We start from the raw sequence: 25,985 nt of genomic DNA on the forward strand, positions 1-25,985 counted from the left end.
ACTGTCCTCCGCAAGGGTCAGCTGCTCCCTCCAATATCAGAAGGGGGAGGTGACGGCCATGGTGATGCCGATGTGCTCAGTGACGACTCATCCCAACAATTACATTCAGCAGTTTACTTCCCAAGGCCCAAAGGCTGGCTTTGTTGATGTGTGCTGTGCTATCTCACCTCACCCTCACCCCATGCCCATAAGGCAGGCAGTGTTATTATTCCCACGTTACAGGTGAGAAAACCAAGACGTGGAGAGCATCCCTCCCCCAGCCCCTAGGGAGGAGGCAGAGCTGGGACTCAGACCCAGGCTGTGGGCTCCTGGTGGCCCACGCTTGGCTTTTCCATCTCCTGGAGGCATGACGGGCACGGGCAAGGCGGCCAGTGGCAGGCAGTGCACCAACAGAGAAGACCGTCCACTGCTCGCTCCGTCACCCCCATGGGTCAGGGTGGAGAGAGACGTCCCCCAGAGGCTACAGGGCAGGGTGTTTCCTCAGGGCTTCCTGAAGTGGGCAGGGAGTGCCGTGAATTCGGCTTTTCGGGGGTTCCTGTCCCGCAGGTGTGTGTCCTAAGCGTCTGCAGGGGACTTGGCCAGCACAGATGCCGATATACATGCAGGAGCAGGAGGGCTCCTTGCTTTCTGACCACGGCCCAGATGCCCAGATGGCAGTAAGTGCCAGGCCCCCGGGGCACAGGAACCCTGGGCGGTGGGAGGGGAAACTCCCACCCTCACCTACCAGCTAAACCAGCATGGATTTAATGTAAGCATTGCCCTATCCTGCAAATCCTGGGACACTGTGGTGGGCAGAGTACCGCTCTGGGGGTCCTGGGCCAGGGTCCCCTCCTTGGCTGCACTAATCCCTGCTGGGTGACCCAGCAAGCCACATCCTCCCTGCCTCTCCTTCCTTGTCAGTCACACGGAGGTCACCTCTGCCCGGCCAAGTCATCACCGTGTGTGTGAGAGCACTTTGCAGAGAATAAGGTGGCAAATGAAACACATGAAAAGATGCTCGGTCTCACCCGTGATTAGAGATGAAAAGACAAACAAGAAGGAAACCCGGCTCTCACGCACCAAGAAGAGTGTTGCTGAATCCGAGGACAAGTGGGCGCCCGGGCCCTGGCAGGACCGGGAATCGGGCAGCAGTTTGGGAGGGCAATCTAGCAGCCCCTCACCGTGCAAAACCTTGCCCCTGGAATTCCTCTGTTAGGAATTTTTCTTTCTTTCTTTTTTTTTTTTCTTTTGTGGCCACGCTGAGTGGCTTGTGGGATCTTAGTTCCCTGACCAGGGCTTGAACCCAGACCCCGGCAGTGAAAGCACCGAGTCCTAACCACTGGACCGCCAGGGAATTCCCATCTGCTAGGAATTTCTATGGATGTATTTGCAAAAATACATAAAGATGTATGTACAAAGTTATTCACTACTTCGGGAAAGCTGCACACAAAATTGAGGGCAACCTCCATGTCCATCAATAGGGGGCTGGGTTACATGAGGGATGCGCACATCTTTCTAAGAATACGGCAGCTCTTTATTTGCTGGTAGAGAAAGAATTCCTGAAGACGGTGAACCCAAAAAGTACGAACAAGAGGCTGAGTGTATGCGTGTGTGTGCATGAGTGTGTGTGTGTGTGTGATGTTAATAAGCATAGAGCATTTCTAGAATACACAAGAACTTAATTAACAGGCGGAGAACGCTGAATTTTATCTGAACCATGGCCCATGGGAGGTAAGTGACTTCTACACGACTTAGGTGAAAAACCAATACCCCCGCGCGCCCGCACACACACACACACACACACACACACACACATTGGCACACACTCGTGTGTGTGGGCTGTGCCCAGGGAGCACTCACCTTTCCAACCACTTCCACTGGAGAAACCGATCAAAATACATGCCGTCCAGGTACTCGTGGAAGGGTTCTCCCCTCAGGTAGTCGTGGACAGACCTAGCTCAGAGGGAACAAACAGATGAACGTTTTACAACCCTGACCTTGGAGCAGGTGGGCAGAGCCATCCAGCAGATTATAGCCCGGCTGCATCCACTTCCAGACTTTGGAAATGCAAATACACAGGGGCCTCCAACAGAGGCAGCAGGAGTGGAGAGAGGCTCCACCATTATACAAAGGTTGTTTGAGATTGACTGACTGACCCTGCAAACATTTAGTAAGTAGTTGTCGTGGGGGTTTGCTCTAGTTCTGGGATACAGCAGGGAGCATGATGGGGGACACACACACGGCAAATAACAAACAAATAAACGACCCCAGGGGCATGTTATCGTGAATTGGGGTAAGCGAGGTCCCGGGGGGTGTCAGGGAGATCTGTCTGAAGAAGGGACGGGCTGAGATGAGAACAGAGGAATATTTAACTATGCGCAGTGGAGGGATTGGGTGTCTTGGGAAGGGGCAGAGGGGCGCACGCCCTAGATTTGGTCGGGACCAGTGAAGGCCCTGGGAGGTTTTCAACCCTGCAGCAGAATTTACTGGTCACCTGCTGTGGGCCAGGCTCTAGGCCAGGCCCTGGAGGGCTCTGAACTTGGCTGCAGGCAGAGCTGGGCTTCTTCCCTTTAAAAAGCGGCCACGCTGACCAATCGAGCCCAGACGCTTGGGACCCAGGGAAGGCGGGGGCGGGGGGGGGGGGCGGACACGCAGAGTTGGGGCTCGCTGGAGGCTGTATCCTGCCAGACCCGAGAACAGGGGCTGGCGTCGGGGGCCAGGATGGCCACTCCCTCAAGGTCGGGGGGCAGCCCAGGGACCTCACCCGCCGTCAGAGCCGACCCTCGGCCATCTTCAGGAGGGCAGCAACCACAGGCTTGTTTCTGCTCACGGTGGGCTCTCTCCAGCACCTACCACAGGGCTGGGCCCCAAGCTGGCGCCCCTGAATGTCCCAGCTCTTCCCACGGCGAGCGCATGGGGCACTGGCAATAAGCCGTGGAAGCAGGACTGGGTTCTCGCCCACAAGGCCTCCCCCACGCAGCATCGTGCCAGGCACACAGCAGGCGCTCAACTAATGTCTGGGGTGCAGAGTCTGAACACGGGTGCAGTCACGCCAGCTGTGATCTTGGCACGTACGTATGTTCGTGTGGCTGCACGTCAGCTTACAGGGAGGGTGCGTGAGTGGGCGCAGGAACGGGTGTGAGCCTAGCTGCTCAAGCCTTCACGGCACGTGTGTGCACGATGACGGCGCTTAATTGGTGCACGGCTCACCCCACACCCACCGACTTGTCTCACGTCCCATTATGGTTGCCGTACAGCCTGCAACGAGGTGATGGGGTGTGGCTGAGAGGGCAGCCTGCAGCCCAGCTCTTGCAGCAGCGCTGATGGGTGGCAGTGATGGGGCAGGAGTGGGCGGGGGGGGGGACCTGGGAAGGATTTCCAAACCACCCAGACTGGGTCAGATCTGTGCACATTCCTCTGTCTCCACAGCCTGGAGAGCTACTTGCTTTCGACACCATCTGAAGCAGATGTTCTCTTTGGACTTGGCACCCTGGTATCTTTTCCCTTCACAAGAAGTGTACAAGCGCTGGGTGGCTTGGCTGGGCCCTCAGGCACTGAAGACCTGCCCCGGCTGCCCAGCACTCAGGTGGAGGCTAGAGGCAGCCCCTTGCCGGGTGACTGTGTGGCAGCCCGAGGGGAGGTGGAGGGGCCTGACGCCCTGGGGCCGGGAAGGAGGGAGGGAGGCCAGCGGCCGGAGCACTTACTGCACACAGGCAGAAAAGAGTTCTTTGCAGGGTTTCTGAAAGAGCTTCTCCTCCGTCTGGGAGACCAGGTCCCGGCCAACTTGGGCGATGAAAATTGGGGACTGCAGGGGGGAAGAGGAGAGGAGGCATCAGTGAGGGAGGGGGCAGGGCGCCGGGCGGCCTCGGGGGCCCCTCCTACCCGCACCTGGTCCTGGGCCCCTGCACCGTGGTAGGCGGTCTGGCGAGGCGGCTGGGCTGGAAGGTGGTGAACCAGCCGGGACTCAGGGTCAGATTTCGGGCTCTGCCACGGACACCGCGTGTGACCTCGTAAGGCTACGTGGCTCCTCTGAGCCCCGCTCTGCAGACCATGGGTCACGACATGCCCGCGTCCTGGACTGCGGTCAGAACCGAGTGGGAGGTGTGAGCCTCACAGTGTAGGGAGCCCCTCGGAGCTGCCCCGGTCCCTTAGCCACTGGGGTGGGGGGCTGCGTCCCCAGAGGGCAGACGTGAGACGGACCCCTGCCCGGCCTCGAGGCCGTGTGTGAAAGGGTCTGGACTAGGCAAAGGGGCAGGTGGATCAACGGCTCAGCGGCGAGGGGAGGGTTGTGACACGGGCACGGCCTCGGCGTTGGCAGGTCTGCGTGCCACTCCCACATCTGCCGCTGTAGCTCTGGGACCCTGGTCCTGGTACAGCCTGGCTGGTATCAGGAGGATGGTCAGTAATGTTTCTCCAGGAATGAACCAATGAAGCCTTTGGGTCAAGCATTTGGCCCGGATCCTGGCAGGTAGCAGAAAGCATGCAATAAATGTCAGCACTGTCATTTCGTCCTCCTTCCAGTAAAGCTGCTGCCTGGCCTGAATATTTCAAGTTTGAAGGGACAGTTCCAAGAGGTTCTGGTCCTACCCAGGAGCAGCAGCCCCCCTGGGAAGGTGCGGAGACAGCCAGAGGCAGCCCGGCCACCCCTTCCCCTCCCCCCGTCATTCACCCTCTGCCGGCTCTTTACTCACCAGGTGGGTCTTTAATAAACTACAGGGATAACAGAGAAAACTGCCAGGAGTGGGCTCCAAAGGACAGGGTGTAGACACATCTTTCTCCCCCCAAAGATGCTGAAATCTGAAAGGCTTGCTTTCTCTTCCCAGCTATCGAACTGTAACTTGGGGGCTGATTAAGCCCACTGGGTGGTGTCTCTGGGGGGGTTTGATCCTGGGGCTGGAGGGGGTGCCCGCAGCAGCCTGGCATGGCCCTGGTGAATGAAATCTCCCCAGTGTTCTGAATGCCCAACATTCCTGAGTTCTTTCCTTCTTTCTTTCTCCCCTAGCCTGGCCCTCTCCTCTCTGGTCCTCTCTGCAGGCTCTGCCCTAGCCCCTGCGTGGGGGAGGCCTCAGGTGTGTGTGTTGGGGGCGGCCGCTGTGCCAGTACATACCGCCTGCACACCCAAGCACAGGCAAAGCCCGTTACACGATCCCGCAGACTCAGAGCGCATCTCCCCAGGGCTGCTGTCGCCAATCCTGGGTGGCGGCACCTTCGCCCCACCTTCCATCCCACTTTGCCCTGGACCATCCCCCGCTCCCCACACTAAAAACTCAATGAACGAGACAACAGAAGAACAACAAGTAGAGCGCTGGCTTCTGGAGCAACTGCTGCTCGTTTTGCAGAAAAGACGCTCACTGCTGGGGAAGAAGTCCTGAGCTCTGGTCTGACCTCTGCCCTTGGCCATTTCATGCCTCCATCTCCTCCTCTGTAGCAGGAGGGAACAGCTCCAGAGATGCCCTACAGGCTCTTCAAGATTTGACAGTTGGGGGTTGGTCATTTTTGCTTCTGAGACGTGGGGAACTTGCTTCGAATCCTGGCAGCTGTCTCTTGGGGATCAATGATTCCAGGCTACTTCAAAGCAATCAAATATCAGGACAAGCCACCGAGGCCATGGGTGAACTGGCTTCAGGAAGAGACCTGACGGCTGGGGCAGTTTTGGTTTGAAGGGCCCCGTGCCTGGCACAGAATTGGTGCCCGGCATATATTTGTTAGTGAGCAAGATGAAACACAGTGTGCCAGGGTGTGGCCTTAACCCTGCCGTGAGTCAGCAAAGAGCAGAGACGCTGGGTGGGCGTGCCACGGGGAGAAACAGAACCATTTCTGGGACCTCAGAAAGGCACCCGAGTTGCCACCTGTAGGCACTCAGACGCACACTTTGTCATGGAGTTCAGCCAGGGAGGACCCACCCTCACGCGCAGTGGCCCGGCCTGGTGTTGGGCACATGCACAGGGAGGGGTGCTAAAAGGTGAAGCCAGGGTGGTTCTTGACCTCAAAGCACTTTTTCTCCAGTAAGACATAAATAAGGTCATATCCACACAGAAAAGTTCCTTTGCCTCTCTTGGCTACAGGTGATGTATAAAATGAGCTGGATGGAACTCAATGGCTCTCAAACTTTTTTATCAGCAAATTTCTTTTCTCCTCCACCAAATGAAATGTTTCTATAGGCCCATTTAAAACCAATATAAGTAATATAATAGGTAGCAATGGTTCCCTTCTATTGAGGCCAACTCTCAGGCCAACACATTCTTTCATTCAATCTTCCTTCTGGCTCTATGAGGTGGATACTATTATGATGTTCATTTCACAGATGAGGAAACTGAGGTTCAGCAAGGTTAAGACATTTGCCCAAGGTCACCCAGCCAACAAGCGGCAGAGAGGGGATTTACACCAGGTTGGGTGGGTCTAGAGTAAGTCTGGTTGGACGTGGTGGGGTGTCTGGGCCACCTGTGCTGCTGTCACCCACCCCCATCTCCCAGGAGGCCCCTGAGGTGTGACCCTAGCCGTGGGCTGACCTGGCACCAAGACCCTCCAGCAGAGGCAGCTAGAACTTATATAGGAGATTTTGCAGCTCAGGGCAGTGAGCCACTGGGCTCAGAGAGGGGGTGGGGATCATTGCGGGGCGGCAGGGGTCATCTGGGAAAGCTTCCCAGAGGATGGGGTCAGAGGCAAAGCAGAACGTGGCCTCAGACCACCCACCCTTTCTGGGCCCTCCCATCAGTCAGCCACACTCCTAAGCAGATGGGAGGGGCTTCCAGGGTCTGGGGGCGGCCCAGCTGTGCATGAAGTCACAGCACTCTCATTCCTTGGGGCTGGCTGGCAGGAGGGCTCTGGGGAAGCTGCCCACACTCAAAGCCCTGAGGGGAGTCAACAGCGGGTAATAACGCGTTTGGTTTAATGACCACGGGTTTAAACTCAGTCTTTGGCTCGACATGAAGAGACTAAGTGATTCCAACCAAACCTTCTCTCAAGTGACTCCGGGGAGTGACACCTTTGCCAATAAGAAGGGAATAAGAAGCTGTTGTCTCGTTTAAGTTGGGAACTGAAACCCAAACCTGCCAGGAGGGTGGGCGGAGCCGCTGCTCAAATGGACATTTGCTATTTGCATCAGTGGAATCTGAGGGTATTGGTCCGTCCCCTCCAGTTCAGAGAAGTCGATGGCAAAGGCAGACCCCCAGAGAAGGCTCTCCCCAGTCCACAGGTAAGGTCTGATGCGTCACGTAAGAAAAAGGGCCCTCAGACACTGAGAAGGCTCTGGGGTCCCGGTAACCACAGTCCGTCCTCTGTGGCTTGAAGGCAGAAGAATTCCACAGTTTCAGATCTCTTTCCAGGAAGCTAATCCCTTCTGGTCCCAGGAGGCCTGTGAGGCCGGCTGGGGAAGGGAGAGGGGTGTATCCTACAGGCCAGGTGGGCTCTGGTCAGGAATGTCACCCTCGCTGCACTGAAGCCTCAGAAATGCCAGGAGAGCTATGGTGGGCAGTGCTGTGGCTCTTTCTAGCAGGGACTGTCCCTCTGGGATGAAGCTGAGGGTCAGGTTGGGGAGGAAGGATTGGGGGTCATTCTCCTCCATGTCAAAGATGTTCCCCTAATTTCTAACCAAACAGAAAGGACCTCAAGGCCCTCAGATATTTGCAGGACTGAAAGCAGCCCGGAGAAGGGGTGTTGGTGGAGGGAGAAGGGGTGTTGGTGGAGGTCGCCGGTAAAATTCCCCCTGGGGCCTCGGAATCCCTCAGGCCAGCCGTGGTTTGAAGCGACACTTAATTTCTTTGGTCACCAGGTGGTCTCTTCAAGTAGCTCCAGCCTGCAGGCCCAGACTTTAACACAAGAGTGTGAATTTAGGCACCAAGTTTCCTTTGAAATGTGTGCTGGTGTTGCTTCGGAGGACTGGGGACAGGGTTTCTCTGCTGGAGGCCCCACCGGGAACACTTGGCCTCCTGATGGTCTAGGGCAGCTGAAGCCAATGGCTGGTCAACCTCGATGTGACCAGCCTGCCTGGCCCCGCCAAGAAGTCCACTCTGCTGGCAGTCAGGATGAGCCCCAACTGCCCTTAAGGAGGGTTCTACGGCCAACTCCAGGAGAGCTTAAAACAGCAAGACATGCCTCTGGGACACGGCTATGTACGCCCTGGGCCGCTAACCACAGAGCTCTCTCCCCCCCAGCCTGATGAGACGGGACTTGGTTCCCTGAGGAACTGTAGGCTCAGGGCCACCTGTCCTGCCCCTGAAATCACACATGGAGCAAGGGAATAAACCTCCCCCTCCTCTTTGGCTAAGACTCCTCTCCATTTCTTCTCCCTCAAGGCTGGCAGTGGGAACAGACGTGGCATTAAAGCTTGGGTGTGCTTTATCCACTCTCTGTGGGTCTGTGCCTCTGGATAAAAGCCCCTGTCACCAGAGGGAAAAGAACGGGCCCCAACCTTCCCTGTGGAATGTGAAATTGACCTTGAATCTGGTACCAGAAGAACTTGGGGCTGCACTTGGATGGGGCCAGGCGGCCAGCAGGCCCAGATGGTAGGACAGACTCAGCACACTTGCCCCTTTGTACCTCCAGCCCCGCTACGGCCCAGACTCACTCTCTGCTGTTCCTGATGCGTATGCCACAGGCTCTAGGCATCCTGCTGCGTGTTAGCCAGAAGGCACATTTCAGGCAGCGAGAGGTGAAGGCTGCATGGGTGCCCTGAGCACACTGAGAAGAGCCCCGTGTGTTGCTTTGAATGTGAATGGGGCAGGCCAGTGACCTGGGTGTAGGGGCCCAGTGGGCTTTGCACCTTCACACCTCCCTAAGCCCTCTCCTCCCTTTTGTCCCCACTCCCCTGTTAAATTCTCAGTGCCCTCATGCTGCCTCACTGCCTGTGACCCTCAACTTCAACATGTGGCCTAGGCCAGACCTCTCATCCTCTGCTTCATCAACACGGAGACCTCTACAATATTCAGGCATGGACGGTATTGATGGCCAGTAATGATTCAGGGCACTGGGGTTTCTAAAGAGGAGAGAGTTGGCGGGAGGATTGGGGGTGGGAGGGCGTCTGCTTAGTTAGAAGAGCTAGGACTTGTCCTGAAGCTGCATTTGCATGGCAATGGATTAAGAGGGAGCATGTGCTGGGTCTGGGGTGACATACAGGCTAACAGAGATAACCGGGGTGCTTCAGGGACTAAGGCTGGGGAGCAAGGGACGGTGGTGGGGAAGGCATGGGCCTGGTCTGGGCATGAAGCCTCCCGTGGGTGCTTAACTCAGCACTCAACCCAGGCAGCCTGTGCTGATCATCCACCACGCCCAGGCTCTGCCTGCCCCAGAGAACTCCAGCGAGAGGGACAGAGCCCCAGAGGCAGGCCGACAGCCCAAGCCCAGCTCGGCCTCCACAGGTCATCCAGCCTGGGCCGGGCCAGCCGTTGGTCCACCAGGTGGCACTATGGAGCCCCTTGCTGCAGACACCCCACAGAAGACCAGCCTCCCCGGCCTCTAGAGTCGGGAGCGATTGATTACCACGTGCTGCATCTCAGACCTGAGGAGGGCGGCCTCTTCAATAAGAATTTAGGGGAGAAATGAGAGAGCAGGTTGGGAGGGAGCCCTGGGGAGGGAAGACTGGAACTGGACCTTGAGGGAGAGGTAGGATTTACACCAGGGGAGGGGCACCGCGCGGGCAAAGGCCTAGAGGCTGGAGCAAGCAGGGAGCAGTCAGGGCGCTGCTCCGAGTGCAGAGGACTCATCCAGATAAGGTTAAATAAGCGGGGCGGCTGACAGGATCAGGTCTTGCCAGGCTGGTTCTCACTGGCTGCTGAGTCACCAGCCCGACGGTGGCATCGTGAGGGTGAGGGCGGCTGCCTTGCTCTCCCTGGCGCCGCTGCTGCGAGGTGACCAGCAGGATGAAGGGACCTCATTTCCTGCATCGGAGAGAAACTCCACGTGTCTGAGGACCTTATTCCCGAAGCATCTCCTGGCTTCCAAGTCCCTTGTTTCAAGATGTCAGAGTGGAAATGGGATCCACTGTATGTGGCCAGCGTCCCTGGCAGCGCCCAGGGATAGAGGCAAGGTTGGGCCATGAAACAACCCTCCACACCTCCTCAGTAGCCAAGACTCCCGAAGCAAGCGCCTCTGCTGTCGCCCTTGGAGCCTCCTGGAAACACACGCCCTGCACTTGCTCAGAGGTTCAGGACCGAGACGGAGCAGGAGGAGGAGGAGAACACAGAGGGCTCTTCTGGGAACACCCCCAGGGCCTCACTGACTCAGCCCACTCCTGGCACCGATGGGCAACCGAGAGAACGGACCCCTCCGAGTCAGTGCTGGCCAGGGTCGAGCCGGACCAACACCGGAGGGGCTCCGTAGCGGGCAGAGTTCGGGGAGTGGATCTGAGCTGCACGGGCTCTAACCAGGTGTCCTGAGCCAGCTCCAGGGAAAGGACACAGCCTTGGCCTCCCTGGCCCCACTCGAAACCAGCTTTTCCCCACTTCACAGACGGGGACAGGCACACACGGCAATCTTAGCCCTGGTATGTCATCCACCCAACCCCTCTCCGTCCCACTGCCCTGGTTTCAAGAATTCTCTTCTATCACCTGGACTAGCCAGTAGGCCCCTCACGAATCTCTGCAACCACTTGCTCTTATGTGGACACAACGGCCGCCAAGGGAGTTTTCCGATACCACACAGTGGAAATGATCTCCTTGGCCAGAGGACCAGAATCCAGCGCCTTCTCGGCCTTGGTTCCAAATGCCCTTCTCGACCTGCTTCCTCATCATGCCCTCTGCTCGCCAGGGCTTTCACCCCATACTTGTTATTTCCTGGGCGAGCTCTGGCTTTCCAGCTGCTGAGCCTTTGCTACTGGAAGGAGCCCTTTTGGCCCCCTCACGGCACGTTGTCCAAACCCTACCCCCTCTTCAGGACCTGTTTCCAATACAACCTCATCCAAGATGATTCTTTTGAGCAGGCAGGGTCTTCCACCCAATCCCACCTCCCAGTGACAATTGTGGTCACCATCGCTACTTCTTGAGCACCTAATATACGTTAAGTCCTAGGAGCTTTACGTGGGGTTATCTTTTTTAATCCTCTCAAAGTAGGTTTTATTATCTCCATCTTATAGATGCAGAAATAGGCCCGGAGAAGTTAAGTAACTTGCCCAAGATCACACAGCGAGCGTGGGAGCAGAGACAGGATTCAAACCCAGGCAATCCGGTCAGAGAGCCTTATCCCTAAGCATCATCAGGTCCTCCAAGGATGCCATAGTCTTTCTCGAATAGTGAAGAGGATGTGACTTTGGCCTTGGAGAGCAAGCCCTCTTTGGAGGCTGGATAATGAGGTGCAGCGGACTCTGCATGTTTTGGCAAGTGCTATTTGTATAGCACTGTCATATGTATCTCACACACACACACACACACACACACACACAGGCTAATGTCCAGCTTATGTTTCGCTTCAACATATGAAAACATCCCTCCGAGGAGCTCCGCACTCATTAGTAGCAGTTCCATCAGTGAACAAAAGGTCAGCCCAGGTGACTGTCCGCTCTATCTCCAGACGCAAGCACTTAGGGCTTAATGATGTGTATATTTTCATACGTGGGCAGTTGACATTCCCCATGTAAACTATTTGCAATTTCTCAGTGTGGACAGACTAGGCTCAGGAAAAGCTGAGCAGGAGAGAGGCAAGACACTCTGGAAGATAGGGGTTTTAGGGGGTCTCCTTCCTTCCAAACAAGGGGCTTCCTGGGGGTTTGCCTGTCCCACCCATACCAGGGTGGAGGCAGCTGTTTCTTGGGGGGCAACGCCATTTCTCCTCCAGGACAGGAACCGGGAGGGGCACTCCCACAGCGGTACCCTGGCCGCCCTTTGACCCTTAGTGAGGGGATCTGTGTCAGCTGCGGGAAGCTCTGCACACGGGGCTGCCAAGGCCTGGCCGTGGGCAGGGGCAGGGGTGGGAATCAGCCTCCAGCAGGATCCAGGGCCAGAGGCATCGTGGGACCCTGGGAGAGGGGCTGGCTGATAGTCACTGGCCCCTCCATGTGAGTTTTCCTACAAATTCATACTTCTGTCGCTCCCTGGAACGATGCCATAGGTGGGGCTTGTTCCAAGGTCACAAATGTAGACGCTGAGCCTTAGAGAGCTCTTTGAGGGGCAGGAATGTTGTTCATTCCTGTCTCATCAGAACTGAGTGCAGCGCTTGGTGAGCAGCTAGTACTCCGGACATGCCCCTAGACACAATAATTAGTAAACACAGGACCTGAGATTCAAATCCAGGCCTGCCCGGCTCCAAAACCTGTAATCTCTCTACTCTGCTTGGCTGATATGAACTTACAATGTGCCCTGCATGTAGTAGGTGCTCAATATATTTGTTGAACAAATGTGTGTGCACATGCCTGTTCATAGCAGAAGTAGCTTCAGGAGGTCATCTGGTCTACCCCCTGCCTTTGGGACATCTGGGCCAATCAGTTCTTTGGGATTTTCTTAGTTACAACTAGTTGGAGTGCTTGTCTGGGGCAGAAACTGTAGGCTGGAGGCTTGGGGGCGGCTGGGGGAGAACCCGGAGCTGCCTTGGGTAAAGCGTCCTGGTGCCAGGGGTTCCTGAGCCCACGTACAGCCGTGTCTCTCTCATGGTTTCATTTAATCGTATCCCCCACGCCTCCAATACATTCCTCCTTTGTTTGAGCAACTGGGAGTTAAGTATCTGCCACTTGCTGCCAAGAATCCAGACAAATTCACCATCTGTAAACTCAGGAGTTGGGCCAGGTGGTGAGGGGGACCCTCTAAAGCCTTCCCCTCCCCTCGCTTTTCTCTCCCCCCGCTCAAGTTTGCTGGTTCCGAGTTCCGTAAACTAACTCAGCCCAGTCCGCTGGACTCTAGGAACAGGAACTGGGTGAAGAAAGCAGGACGGGCAGGAGGTGGGCAAAGGAGGGTGCTCATTCCAACCCCAAATCCTGGCTTGAAATTAAACCTGCTTGTACAATCACAACTGGCAGACAAAGGAGAGCATTTACTGAACGGCAGCTTTGGAGAGCATTTACTGAACGGCAGCTTTGGACAGCATTTCCTCACTCCAGGGTTGATTTAAGGTCTGGCTGACAGGAAGAAAAAGCGCCATTCTTCCACCTTTTAATCAAAACCTTCAGTGCCATGTGGAAAAGCCACGGCCACGCAGCCTGGGTCCATCTGGAGTAGCTCGTCTTCCACATCAGCCAGGCAGCAGGCACAATCCATGAGCCCCAGACAAGAACAGAACCAGAGGAAAAGCAGGGTTTTGTTATCTTGGTCACTGGGGAAAAGTCAATCAGCCAAGCCAAGTGCTCGCGAGCGAAGGGGCTCTGGCCCCTGCTACTCTGGGCCTGATGTCTGTCCCCTGCAGCTCTCGGCCCAAACACCAACTCCTCCCTCAGTGTCCACGTGGTCAGCAAGGCTGCTGGACTGCATGGCCTGAGCACAGTGCCAGATGCAGCCCCCTTGGGCAGAGACATGCTGGACAGGCAGCTGGTTGCTGGAGGTCCTTGGGGTAGAAGCTGGGAAAACGACAAGTCTCATGGCACCTCTCTCAAGCTCTAAGGAAATGTGATGCTCACCTCTGGCCATCAGGTGGGCAGGGTCTCCAATCAGAAGCAATTCACCCTGAAGCAGAGGAAGCTGAAGCTTTGGGGCCCTTTACTTGCAGTCCTAGGAGCTACAGAGTTTTCTAGGTGAGAGAGGAAGTATTTCTGCCCAAGCACTTCTGGTAAATTGAGATCTCAGGTGAAAAGGACGGAATCTCCAAGCCTCCAGGCAGTGGTTGTGGTTTCTTCTCTCATTCTCAGGAAACACTTTTGTACCTAATGTTCTGTTCGTTCTTCTTAAAGAGCATACTTCACATGCTACTTAAGCTTCAGCCCCTACAAAACCTGGATCTTCCCTTGTCTCTGATAGACAGCACTCGGTCTTGAAGGGCCCTTCTCTAGGGGGACATCCATGGGTCCACCTCCTGCCCGACTGCCACTCTGCACTTTTATCTTTTTGTGATGAACAGCCAAAGACCCAGAGTCCAAGGGGCTCCCGGGGCTCTCTGGGGCTTCTCATGGTAGGAGAAGGTGAGGAAGGCCGTTGCCCTGACACTGTGCTGGGAAGCAGCCTGGTGTCCTACGTAAGGCCCACGGTTCCATTATGATGCAGACACACGCGGCCACCCTGGTGATCTCCTTAAGTCTTTGGGCAACGATCTCTTACACCAGTTCGGGGGTGACCCTGGGGATAGCGGGTTACTCTGCCAGGCCAGGAAGACATCGCAGGGCACGGAGCTGCCTTTGTGAGCAGACCCAGAGGTGGTGCCACTGCTGTGACCAGTCAGAAAGCAAGGAGCCTGCTGCTTCTCCCGCTGGGGTCCGAGCTGATTCAGTCTGTCAGCTACAACAGGGTCCCTGAGTGTCCATTCTGTGCCCAGGTCATGAGCTCCACCCCAATGACCTCATAAACCGACTCACTTGGCCAATGGCAGGAGTTCAAGGCTGGTGGGGACTGAGGGTGGCGGAGTGTGGAGCTGCCTTTCAGCCCCTAGAAGGGTGAGCTCAGAGCGGTGGCCTCATGGCTGAGGTGAGGTCTGATCAAGGCTCAGAGGACGAAGGGCATTTGGCTAGGCAATGAGGAGGACCCTCCAGGTATCTGTACCCTGGGAAGTATTCTGAGAAGGCCAGGGCTCTGAAAGAATCAACTTTATCCTATGGCAAAATCGACACTTGTCTGGACAAATTTAAGATGGCAGAGAGCAGGTTCACAGAGACCATCAACTGCGTGAGGGGCCACGGGGCCAGGTGGTCTTCTGAGCAAGGCTGCTCTACAGGGGGTTCCAGCCCTTTCCGAGGGTGCCCCTGCTGACTGGGCCGCCCCAGGTCATAAGGTATCACATTCCCTGGGTCAGCAAAGTGGAGAAACACAGCCCTTGAGACATAGCCACGACCCTCCAAGAAGGGAAAAGCAGATAGGGACTGAAAGGGTCTTGTCCCTTACTTCCTTTGCTGTTCAAGTGGCTTCGCAGAAATCAGGATGAAGGATTTTTAGGGGTCAGGAAGTGAGAGAGAACATTTTTAAACACTAGCAGAATTTAGCCAGAGGCCCTGAGAGCTGGGCAACTTGAATGAGAAAGAAAGGAAAACATACAAGTGGCCCTGACCCAGACCATGACTTTTTACGTCAAAAGCAAAAAAGGATGATTAACAAAACGAAATCTGCCTGGACGTGGAGTGAGAGGCCAGCCGGGCTCTGTCAACTTGATAATCTCCGGTCAAAACCTGTGGGCCCAGGGTGTGCGATGGGAGAAGACTCGCTGTTTACACAGGCGGTCCTGGCTCTCAGGACCCAGAGAAGCGGGGTTTTTCCTGGCGAGCGGTTTGAATTCGGCCACCTCTGCTCTGGGTCAGGGCGGCCACGTGCAGGTAATTCACGGGTAGAACTTGGGTCCTAAGGGGCTGAGGTGCAGAACGCTCACGGCCGGGAGTGTCTCTCGTTCCTTGTGCATGAGAGGTGAGGGCACAGCAAGCCGACTCTCCACCTCCCAGAACACCCTCCCAGTCCACAGCCTCCAGACCGGCTTCAATTTGAAGCTGTGTTGGAAATACCTTGGCCCGGGAAGATTTTTCTGCAGTCAAGATTTCATTCCACGCGGCTTGGGAATGAAGGAGGGGCAGGAATCTCCTAAGATCCAGGGAATTCGACTGAAACCCCCATGATGTCATTTCTCTGCCCAAGGCCCACGGTCAGGGAGGGCCGGTCAGGGAGGGTCTGTCAGGCCACACGGATGCGGCCGAGCACAGGCATCGCAGAGACCAGCGTCGCTGCCTACCCAGGGCAAGGCTGAGGGGAGGTTGTCCTCAGGAAGCCTGTGGCTGGTTTCTCTGTCTCCAGACACTCTAAAAAGAGGAATTCTGGTCAGGAAACACTATACACACACACACACACACAAAGGAATGGGGGTCAGAGATAGCGCCGGCTCCACTGGCATCAAAGGAACATCCAACTTTCCGACCTGGAAGGTCACAAGAAAGGAAGAGGGACCCCGATGGGCATGCTCTGGCCTGCTGTGAGAAGCCCCGGCTGGCAGAGCAGCCTCAACGATGTCGAGAGGGGCCCAAAGACATCAGGCAAAGAGGATGTGTTTTCCAGGAAAGGTTGGGGGAGAGAAATAAATGTATCTATTTGAAGGACAATTACACAGTCTTTAAAAATGTTGTGCAGGGAGATTGTGACATGAGAAAAAGCTAATGACACAGCGCAAAGGTTCAGAGCCAGAAGGTGGACCCGGCGCAGGAGGGACCAGCCAGTGTGCACATCCTCCAATCCACCTGCCCTCCCGGACTTGCTACTTCGTGCAGCAGCTGGGAAGCTGATTCGGGGGGATTTTGTCTTTGGTTAACCTCTGAGAAGACGACACAGTGGAAAAGAAAGATCCCAGGTTCTAGAATCGGACAGACTGGGGTTATATCTCATCATCACCTTTTTTCTGTTGTTGTTCTTTTTCTTTTATTGTGGTAAAATAGACATAACAGAAAAATTGCCATTTTAACCACTTGTAAGCGGACGATTCCACAGCATTAATTACATTCATAATGTCGACTATCACCACCATCTTTTTCCACATTTTTTTCCATCATCCCAAACAGAAACTCTATACCCATTAAGCAATAACTCCCCATCCCTCCCTCCAACGAGTCCCTGGTAAGCTCTAATTTACTTTCTGTCTCAATGAATTTGCCTATTCTAGACATTTCATATAAGTGGAATCACACAGTATGTGGCCTTTTATGTCTGGCTTCTTTCACTTAGCATAATGTTTTCAAGATTCATTCATGCCGTAGTATGTGTCAAGACTTATTCCTATTTATGGCTGAATAATATTCCACTGTGTGGACACACTACATTTTGCTTATCCATTCATCCGTCAATGGACACTTGAGTTGCTTCTACTTTTCGGCTATTGTGAATAATGCTGCTATGGATATTTGCATACAAGTTATCTGTGTCAGTCCCTGTTTTCAACTCTCCCAGCTTTCACTCTTAATAGCTAAAGGCCTTTACCCAAGGTAGAACAGGGACAAATGTGTCTATTACAAATGAATGTCATGAAGACAGGATGCGATAAAGATGTAAAGCACACAGCATACAGTAGGTGCTAAAATAATGTCACTTTGCCCCACCTCCCCCTTTAACACCCACCCTTAGTAAAGGAGTGTGAGAGGGTTAGATTCAGTGATGCCCCTCAAGGGCATCTCCATTTAAAAAGTGTGGATACTTAAATGGTGGAACTTTCGGCACCAGCAGCCTTCTCTGCTTTGTTGGCACACTACAAATGTCTCAGCATTTAGACAAGTACTGACGCAAAGAATAATAGCCTCAGGGGAATTCAGGCCCAGTTGCAGGCCAACCAGGGTGGGAGGTGGTAAATGAAGTCAGGAAGCATTCCTTTTCGTGCCTTTGCGCCATACTTGGAGCACAGGGGTGTGGAAAGCCCAGTGAGGAATGTTCCATTCTCCTCCTCCAGCTGTATGACCCTTCAGGGGTCCAGCTCCTCTTTGAGCCTCAGTTCCCTCATCTAGGAAATGAGGAGTTTGGCTTAGCCCAGTAGTTTTAAAACTGGGTTCCAAGGAGCCACAAGTGTTCTTCTCAAAGCCAGGGCCCAGGACGGGGAAGGGAGCAAAAGGGGGCCCAGTCCTAGGCTGGTCAACCACAGCAGATCCACGTGTCTTCGCATCTGGAAATCTACAGCTAAAACTGCATGCAAAGCCTTGGACCAGGTGGCCCCTGAGATCCCCTGGGTGCTGTAGCCTACTCTAGGTGGTGTCCTCTTTCCCCTTGGGATGAACTAGAGGAACAGTCCCTGAGGGTGGGCTATGGAGTCATCTCCCAATGTACCAGGATTGCTGGCTCAAGCAGCAGGGGCACTCCATGGGGAACCATGTAGTGCTGGGTGCTGGGGCAAACTTGAAATGACCCAGGAGCCCTGCTGCTCTCCAAACGGCACTGGTTTGCCAGTCTCCAAAGGACTGGTCATTAACAGTCCTTCAATCAAGAAGAGATGTGAGTGGAGCTCAAGGCAGGGAGCCAGGTTAGGTTATCTTAGGAGAGCAGGATGGGGAAGGGTCAAGAGCACAGACTCCGAAGTCTCAGCTTCCTCCATCCCAGCTGTGTGACCTTGAGCAAGTTACTTAACCTCTCTGTGTCTTCACCTCCTCATCTTTAAAATGGAGATAATAATCTATGGGGTAGATATGAGGATTAAGTGAGTTATTTAAAGCCCTGAGAACAGTGTTTGGCACACAGTAAGAGCTGTTCCCAGGAAGTTCCTTTCTCAAGTTTTCTTTTCAACCCTCTTCCAGCCTTGAGTCTTCTTGCAGTGCTGTGGCAGAAAGTGGGAAAACCTGGGGTGCATGCCCCACAGGTCCTTCCAGCTGGACCCTTCCAGCCAGACCCTGCCCAGGAGGGGTTCAAGCAAAGGTGGATTCTGAGCTCACCAGATTCACTGACAACAGGATGGAGATGCCGTTCGGGCTGCAGGGAGGCAGACAAGAGCCAGGTGATCTTAGCAGAGATGAACAGCTGGCTCTGGGGCCAGAAGCAGGGAGCTCAAACCCCTGGAGGGCAGGCCGGGCACGTGGAAGGGAGGCATTTACCCGAGCCACCCGTATTCCATGGCCTTGGGTCCCTGGAGACTAAGTGTTGGTTAGATGGTTAGGTGGATGCTAAGCTAGCTCCTCAAGGCCCCAGATCCCAGGAAGGGAGATCCAGGAGCGAGCCTCAGCCCTAGTGCCCTTTGCTTTAGGTCATGCTGTCTCTTCCAGCAACAAACCAGCATTTCTAAAATGCATCATAGCTGGGAAGTAGACAGCCCAGCATTTTCCAAAGATGATGAAGTGGTCTTAGCCTCGAGGTACAGGGACACAATTAAATAATACTGAATCACTCAGTGAAAAAAGTGTTCCCTTTTCAATTTTCTTTCAAGTCTCCCATCGTCAAGAAGAAAGTCTCAGTGTGATGCTACCTACCATCTTGCTAACCTGTCTCTAATACTCGCTACTTGCCCTTCAGAAACAAAGAGAAAGGAGGCTCCGAGCGTTAGGTAAGCGAAAGAGTATCCAGCTAGGATAACTTTTCCAGTTATCTTTATGTACAGCAAATCAATACTGGCTTTCCAGGTAATTCCTGATAACAAAGTTTCCTTTTGAAACTCATTTATTTCAAGTTAAAAGATGAGTTGATTTAACGAAAAATGAGCCCATTTGGGCACCACTGTTATCATCCCCATACTCAGATGGGGAAACTGAGGCTCCAAACATGCCCCACTGGAAAGTGGCAGAACTGGGTTCCATGTGCCCCTGAAGACAAAGATTGAAGCCTCTGACTGCCCCAGAGGCCGAGGAGCTGTCCCCTTTCGGGAAGCCAGCTGTTTGGGTTAGCTCAGATCCTATGCTACTGCCTGGTGGGGTAGGGGGAGGCGCCAGTGAAGGGAGGCTGTGAGCCGGGGGCCAGAGAAAGAGGAACTTGGAATAATTATTATTTCCTTTCATTCAAGCTCCTTACTTTTTGAAAAGTAGATGTTTTCCGGAGAACCAAACGAGCACTAGGAATAGATTTCTTTTGTGCAGAAACTCAGACTGATAGGTAGTTTCCCCCTTAACAAGAACAAACTTCCCTGCCTTAGCCTACCATTGTTTTCAGAAACAAAGAGGCCCGCATCTCTGGAGGGCCCAGAGAACGCCATCCTGCCAGTGGACCTCCCGCAAGAAATGCCCTCCAAGAGCTGCCTGCTCTGGGGCATTCCCAGGATCCCACAGAGGATGCCAAGCGGGTTCACGTCAGAAGCCTGTCCCAACCTACCTGCCCACCTCATTGTCGGAGGAAGCCCACGCAGGCCCTTTCAACAGGACCCTCTGCCAGGTCTGAGCTTCCACCTGGCATCCACTGACACTTCCTAGCAAAACCACATTGAAACTGGGTGCCACCTGCCAGGCCTTAGTGATTGGAGTGGAGACCTGGCACAGTTGCTGATGGGCACAATTAAAATGCACAGAGCAAGATGTCCTACAAACCACACTGCCGAAGCAGGACATTAAGAAGCTCCTTTTAAGCCCTGCTTCCGCTATTCTAAGCCAGCCTCTTCCCTTCCCAAACCTCAGGTGCCTGATCTGTAAAATAGACGCACTAATACCCATCTTGGGGAGTTGCTAGGAAGATCCAAAGCAGGTCATTGCAGTGCTAGACTCAGGGAGCCTAAAGAATATGGTCATGTCAACCAGGAGAAGGCGTGGAATATTGGTGAAGGACCAGACCTGGCCCTGCTCCTTACAACAGGCGATGGGGCTTTGGTTTTGCAGAGGAAGAGAGATTTATGGGCCTAACGTTTCTCCATATACACCCTGTTCCTCAAAAAACTGAGGCCTTCTTACAGGGACAGATAAGACAACATGAAGACAAGTCATTTAAAAGCAAGTAACAAAAATAAATCTGAATGTCATCAAAATGAAAAATCTTTGTGTTTCAAAGGACACCATCAAGAAAGTAAAAAGACAACCCACAGACTGGGAGAAAATATCTGCAAATCATATATCTGGTAAAGGACTTGTACCTAGAACATAAAAAGAACGCTTGGGGCTTCCCTGGTGGCGCAGTGGATAAGAATCTGCCTGCCAATGCAGGGGACACGGGTTCGATCCCTGGTCCGGGAAGATCCCACATGCCGCAGAGCAGCTAAGCCCGTGCACCACAACTACTGAGCCTGCGCTCTAGAGCCCGCGAGCCACAACTACTGAAGCCCGCGCGCCTAGAGCCCGTGCTCTGCAACAAGAGAAGCCACTGCAATGAGAAGCCTGCGCACCGCAACGAAGACCCAACATGGCCAAAAAAAACAAAAAACAAAAAAAAAAAGAACCCTTAGGATTCAACATTAATAAGATAAACGACCCAATTTAAAAATGGGCAAAGGATTTGAATAGACTTTTCTCCAAAGACGATATACAAATGGCCAATAAGCACATGAAAAGGTGCTCAACATCATTAGTCATTAGGGAAATGCAAATCAAAACCACAATGAGATACCACTTCACACCCACTAGGATGGAAAAAGAAGACGGAATATGCCAAGCGCTGGAGAGGATGTGGAGAGATTGGAACCTTCATACACTGCTGGTGGGAATGTCAAATGGTGCCGCCACTTTGAAAACAGCCTGGCCATTCCTCAACTGATTAAATATCAAGTTACCATGTGACCCAGCAATTCCACTCCTAAGTATATACCCAAGAGAAATTTAAAAACATGTCCATGCAAAAACTTGTGCATGGATGTTCATAGCAGCATTATTCATAAGAGCCCAAAAGCGGAAACATCCAAGTGTCTATCAGTTGATGAGAAGATAAATAAAATGTGGTTTATCCATAAAAATGGAATTTTATCCAGCCATAAAAAGGAATGAAATACTGATACCTGCTACAACATGGATGAACCTTTAAAACATGCTAAGTGAAAGAAGTCAGTCACAAAAGTCCACATATTGTATGATTCTACTTATATGAAATGCCCAGAACAGGTAAATCCATAGAGACAGAAAGTAGATTAGCAGTTGCCTGGGGTGGGAAGAAAAGGAAATAGGGAGTGATGGTGATGAGTACAGGGTTTCTACTCAGGGAGATAAAAATGTCCTGGAATCAGATAGTGGTGATAGTTGCACAATTCTGTGACTATTTTAAAAACCATTGAACTGTGGACTTTAAAAGAGTAAATTTTATGATATGTGAATTATATCTCCATAAGTTAACATTTTATTTTATTTTTTTTTAACTTTTTTTTTTTTTAATTTGTTGACTGCATTGGGTCTTAGTTGCAGTGCTCGCGCTTCTCTCTAGCTGTGGCACGCGGGCTTAGTTGCCCCGCGGCATGTGGGATCTTAGTTCCCCGACCAGGGATCGAACTGGCGTCCCCTGCATTGCAAGACGGATTCTCAACCACTGGACCACCAGGGAAGTCCCCATAAGCTAGTATTTTAAAAATGATGTCTGTAGTGCTGAATGATATATAATACTGTTTTCAGGATCATCCATTATTATTATTTATTATTACAATTAGGAATATTTCCTGGTCCATCTTCAGCTCAGAGCAATCCTGCACCTGAATACCTGCCACCTGTATCACCTCTGATCTGTAGGTACCTGGAAAGTGAGCTGCCCAGATCTCTACAGAGCCCAGCACATATGTCTGATTCGACCAGCTTCTGGGCAGCTTCTCTGAGCTGTCTCACCAGCACTAGAAATTAGCCTGCCAAACAGACAATGTTTTCAGTTTGGGGGTTGGGGAAACGCAGGCGGGAAGCAATTTTCCATATGCTCCCCTGAATCCCCCAGCCTTCCTTGCTGGTCGGTGGACTGAGAGAGAAAGTGATGTGTCACATCGGGACCAAGGCAGTTAAAGCTCATGTGCCTCTTTCACTCCTCTCTTCCCCCTTGGTGGTGGAGACAAAAAAGCAGCCAGGACCCCTGATCTTCATCCAGAAGAGACCCAGGCAGAGCATGCATGAGAAAGAAAGAAATTTCTGGTGTGTGAAGCCCCTGAGATTTGGGGTTTGTTTGTTGTGGCAGCTAGCATTAATCATCCTGACCAATGCACTGCTGTTGGCCAGTCTCTCTGGCCAGCCCTCTGAGGCTGAGGACCCTGCGGACCCCTCCTTGGCCTCTCACAACTCCACAGCTGGAGTTCGTGTCTGAATGATTTCCTCATTCAACGGCCTGAATTTGAAAACACAGACTAGGAAGGGGAAAGTCAGATGAGAGCCACTGCTTAGGGAGAGTCTTATTCGTACCAGCTCCTGGGCTCTGTCCTGCTGGTATTTATGACCCTCGCCCACTGGACAGAGCAGCAGCCTGAGGCTCTGGGAGGTTAAGTAACTTTCCCAAGGCCACACAGCTGAAAGAGGCCAAGCCTGGCTTCCAACCCAGGTCTACCAGGTTCTAAAACTCGCCTCCTCACAGCACTCTGCTGCCTTTGCGTCAGATCTCAACAGCTTTCAGCCCATCCCAAAGCCCACCCCGGGCTGGTGTCCTCTAACTGCCCCCAGAGCAAGGCTGGCCGTGTATGGGCAACTGACACAGGATTCTGGGCAGCGTCCAAAGAGAGGACTTGGCCTCTGAGATGGATGCCTTCAAGTCAGGGTTTGGAGAGCATCATCGCACGGGGAGAGAGAATCCGGCTCCGGGCATGAGCTTTGACTTTGAGCAGGGATTTTCAGCCAGACTCTCAGCAAACACACTCCGTCAGACACTGGGGGACACAGGCCAGCCAAGTGTCAGCTCGCCAGAAAAAGACTTGAGGCGGGAGAGGGAAGGGGCCCATAGAGGGAAGCTTCCCAGGGCCCCTCATTGTCTCATTCAAACCAACTCACAATGGATGAGAGCCATGTGTCCAACACTGTGCACGGGGCAGGGGACACAGAGAACAGATGCCATCATATCTGCCCAGTGAGCTACTAGCCTGGCCACCTACAGCAATGGCCCTCATCCTGGGTACCCTGCCTTTCCTGGGGGCACCTGCACCCACTCAGTGACTTGAGATGGAAACCAGAGAGTCACTTGGGACTCCCCTTGCTCCCCTTCCTCATGCCCCACACCTGCCATCCCCCGAGAGCTCCTTCCCCCAACATTTCCCAAGGCCCTTGTGTCGTCCCACCCTCCCTCCCCCCTCCTGCCCCAGCTGCAGCAGCAGCTCCCAGGATGGCCTCCTGCCTCCAGCCCTCCCCCTCCCCTTTCTCATCTGCGTTGGGGGAGAGACCATCCTAAACTGCAAATGGCATTCAGAGCCCTAGGGGCTCCCTTAGGATGGTGTCAAACTCCCCACCATGGTTTTCCAGGTCCTGCTACCCAGAGGGCCCCTGTAACACTGACCTCTCCCCCGCACACACACCCTTTCCCACCTCTGCACCAAGGCCGCTGACCCTCAGCGCTACTGACATTTGGGGCCAGATAACTCCCCTGCCCATGTGCGTTAGATGCCAGTAGCACATACCCCCAGTTGTGTCAATCAAAATTATCTCCAGACACTGCCAAATGTCCCCGGGGCGGGGCGGGGGGGAGGGCAAAACGTCCCCAGGTGAGAGCCCCTGCGCTAGACCTTTGCGCATGAAAGGCCCTTCTCCTTTTCTTTCATTCGCACCTGGCTTCCCCTCATCATCACATTGAAATTTGATTCCGCTGCATCAACTCCCAGAAGGCTCCCTGGCTCGCCCAGGCCGGTCTAGGACAGCGTCCCCAGACCTTCCCACCCTCACACTTCCCTGTGCACCGTCCGCCACTGCTCCCATCACACTGCATTCCACCGATCTGTTGACGCCCCGTCACCCTCTCTGGAAGGCGGGCTCCTCAGAAGCCACCTCCTCCGGGGCGTGGAAGCACTGACCCCATGGACCTACAGAGGCACAACAGAGCAGCGAGCTCGGAGACCACCCAGGTGGGAGCGATGGCTTCTGACCAGAGGCAGAAAAGGCTCTGTGCGGAGGAGCAGAGACACAGCGGGAGAAAGACGGAGGGGGGGCAGCCCCTTCCGGGTGCGGGGCCTTGCAGGGAACAGACGGCCAAGGGCGACGAGACGGGGACATCAAGATGAGGCTGGGAGGTGGCGTCGCTGGAGCCCAGCGTGGGGCCTTTGGGAGAGGAAACTGGAGGCCAGGTCCTGAAGACCCCTGCATGTGTTCTGCAGCCCAAGATGTATTCAGCAGGATGTGAAATTGAGAAAAAAAAAAAAAAAGTTTGGGAAATGCTTTATTAGCAGTTAAACAGGTTTCTTTACTGAGGGACTTCTCAGAGCCTTTAATCTGCTCACAGGCCGGGTGAATCTTTACAAGGGAGAGACACGGCGAGCAGTGCTGCCCACAAGTAATTGTCCACAGAGGTGTTTTTTTCCCAGAGCCTCTCGAATGGTCAGTGTCGCACAGTCTACCCTTTGGAAAACGCTGCCTGGAGCCGAGACACGTGAGCTGCACCTTGAGGAGGGGGTACAAGGTGAGGACGACCTGGGTTTGGGGACAAGCGTCCTGGGGGCCGTTCGAAGGCCTCAGAGCCAGTGCTGGGGCCTCAGCCACGTGGCTCCTCTCCCAGTGCTCGCTCCCCAGCACCCGGGGCATCTGCAGCGCTGAGAAGTAACACAGCCTCCTGGGAGGGCGAGTGCAGGAAGGACTGGGAAGGCAGCGCAAAACTTATTATCAGAAAACAGTCAACCCACGGGACCGCTTCGACCACCTTCCCCAGGCCCCTGGGCCATAACGTATGCTGTGGTTTACATTTTTTTAATTGAGGAGTACTTAAGGAAAAAATGCTGGCAAGCTCTGAGGCACCTGTGAAACGGTCTGAGCTGATGGGGGAGGCTGGGCCCCATCCCTGCAGGAGACAGAGGCGGCGCTGAGCAGGGGTAGCGAGGTCCGGAGGGCCCCGACTGGGGTCCGTGAGAAGAGGCTTCTGGTCCAGGTTGGCCAGTGGGGGAGAGAGGGAAGTGGCCCCTGCAGCAGCCCTTGGATAGGCCAAGCGAGCCAGCAAGGCCAGGCAAAGGGACGACCTCGTGCTCACCACAGATCATGGCCAGGCCGGCAGATGCGCGGGGGCGGGCGGGTGTGCGGTGGGCACAGTGCAGCACAGGGGCAAAGCCAAAGGCTCTGGGATCACCGCGACCTGGGCCCAACTCCCAGCTGTCACCTGGGACAGTGACGGCACCTCCTAAGCCTCCCTGCCCTCGTAAGATGCAGCCACCTCACACGGCGACAGTAAGACTAGGTGAGACTGCGCCTGCACACACTGGGTCCTCAGTACAGGTTAGCTGCCACCGTTTGAGGGGGAACCCCAGCAGGTGGGCAGCCCGAAAGGGGGGCGCAGATGGAGAGCTAGACGGACAAAGCTGAGCCACTGTGGAAACCACCTTGGCCGAGGGCAGCAAGCGTCTGTCAGCTGCGCGGCCGTAGCAGGTCACTCCCTGCTCTGGGCCCTGGCAGCCGCCTGTAAACGGGGCTGTCTATCCACCTCTCATCTCATGAAGGCCGGAAGCGTCAC

General features: G+C 54.1%; 1 protein-coding gene across 3 annotated transcripts in view; it reads right to left on the reverse strand.

Moving 5' to 3' along the window:
- The window catches only part of GRK5 (G protein-coupled receptor kinase 5), a 220,076-nt gene that overhangs the window by 25,746 nt on the left and 168,345 nt on the right, over window positions 1-25,985 (reverse strand). For all 3 annotated transcript variants that reach the window (XM_061189634.1, XM_061189544.1, XM_061189717.1), the window contains 2 exons: window positions 3,684-3,784; window positions 1,840-1,932 (listed from right to left, as the gene is read on the reverse strand). In XM_061189634.1, coding sequence (XP_061045617.1) covers window positions 1,840-1,932; window positions 3,684-3,784 — 194 coding nt within the window. The remainder of the gene's footprint in view (window positions 1-1,839; window positions 1,933-3,683; window positions 3,785-25,985) is intronic.

Source organism: Eubalaena glacialis, chromosome 1 (genome assembly GCF_028564815.1).
Source record: "Eubalaena glacialis isolate mEubGla1 chromosome 1, mEubGla1.1.hap2.+ XY, whole genome shotgun sequence".
In the NCBI taxonomy this organism is placed as follows: Eukaryota; Metazoa; Chordata; class Mammalia; order Artiodactyla; family Balaenidae; genus Eubalaena; species Eubalaena glacialis.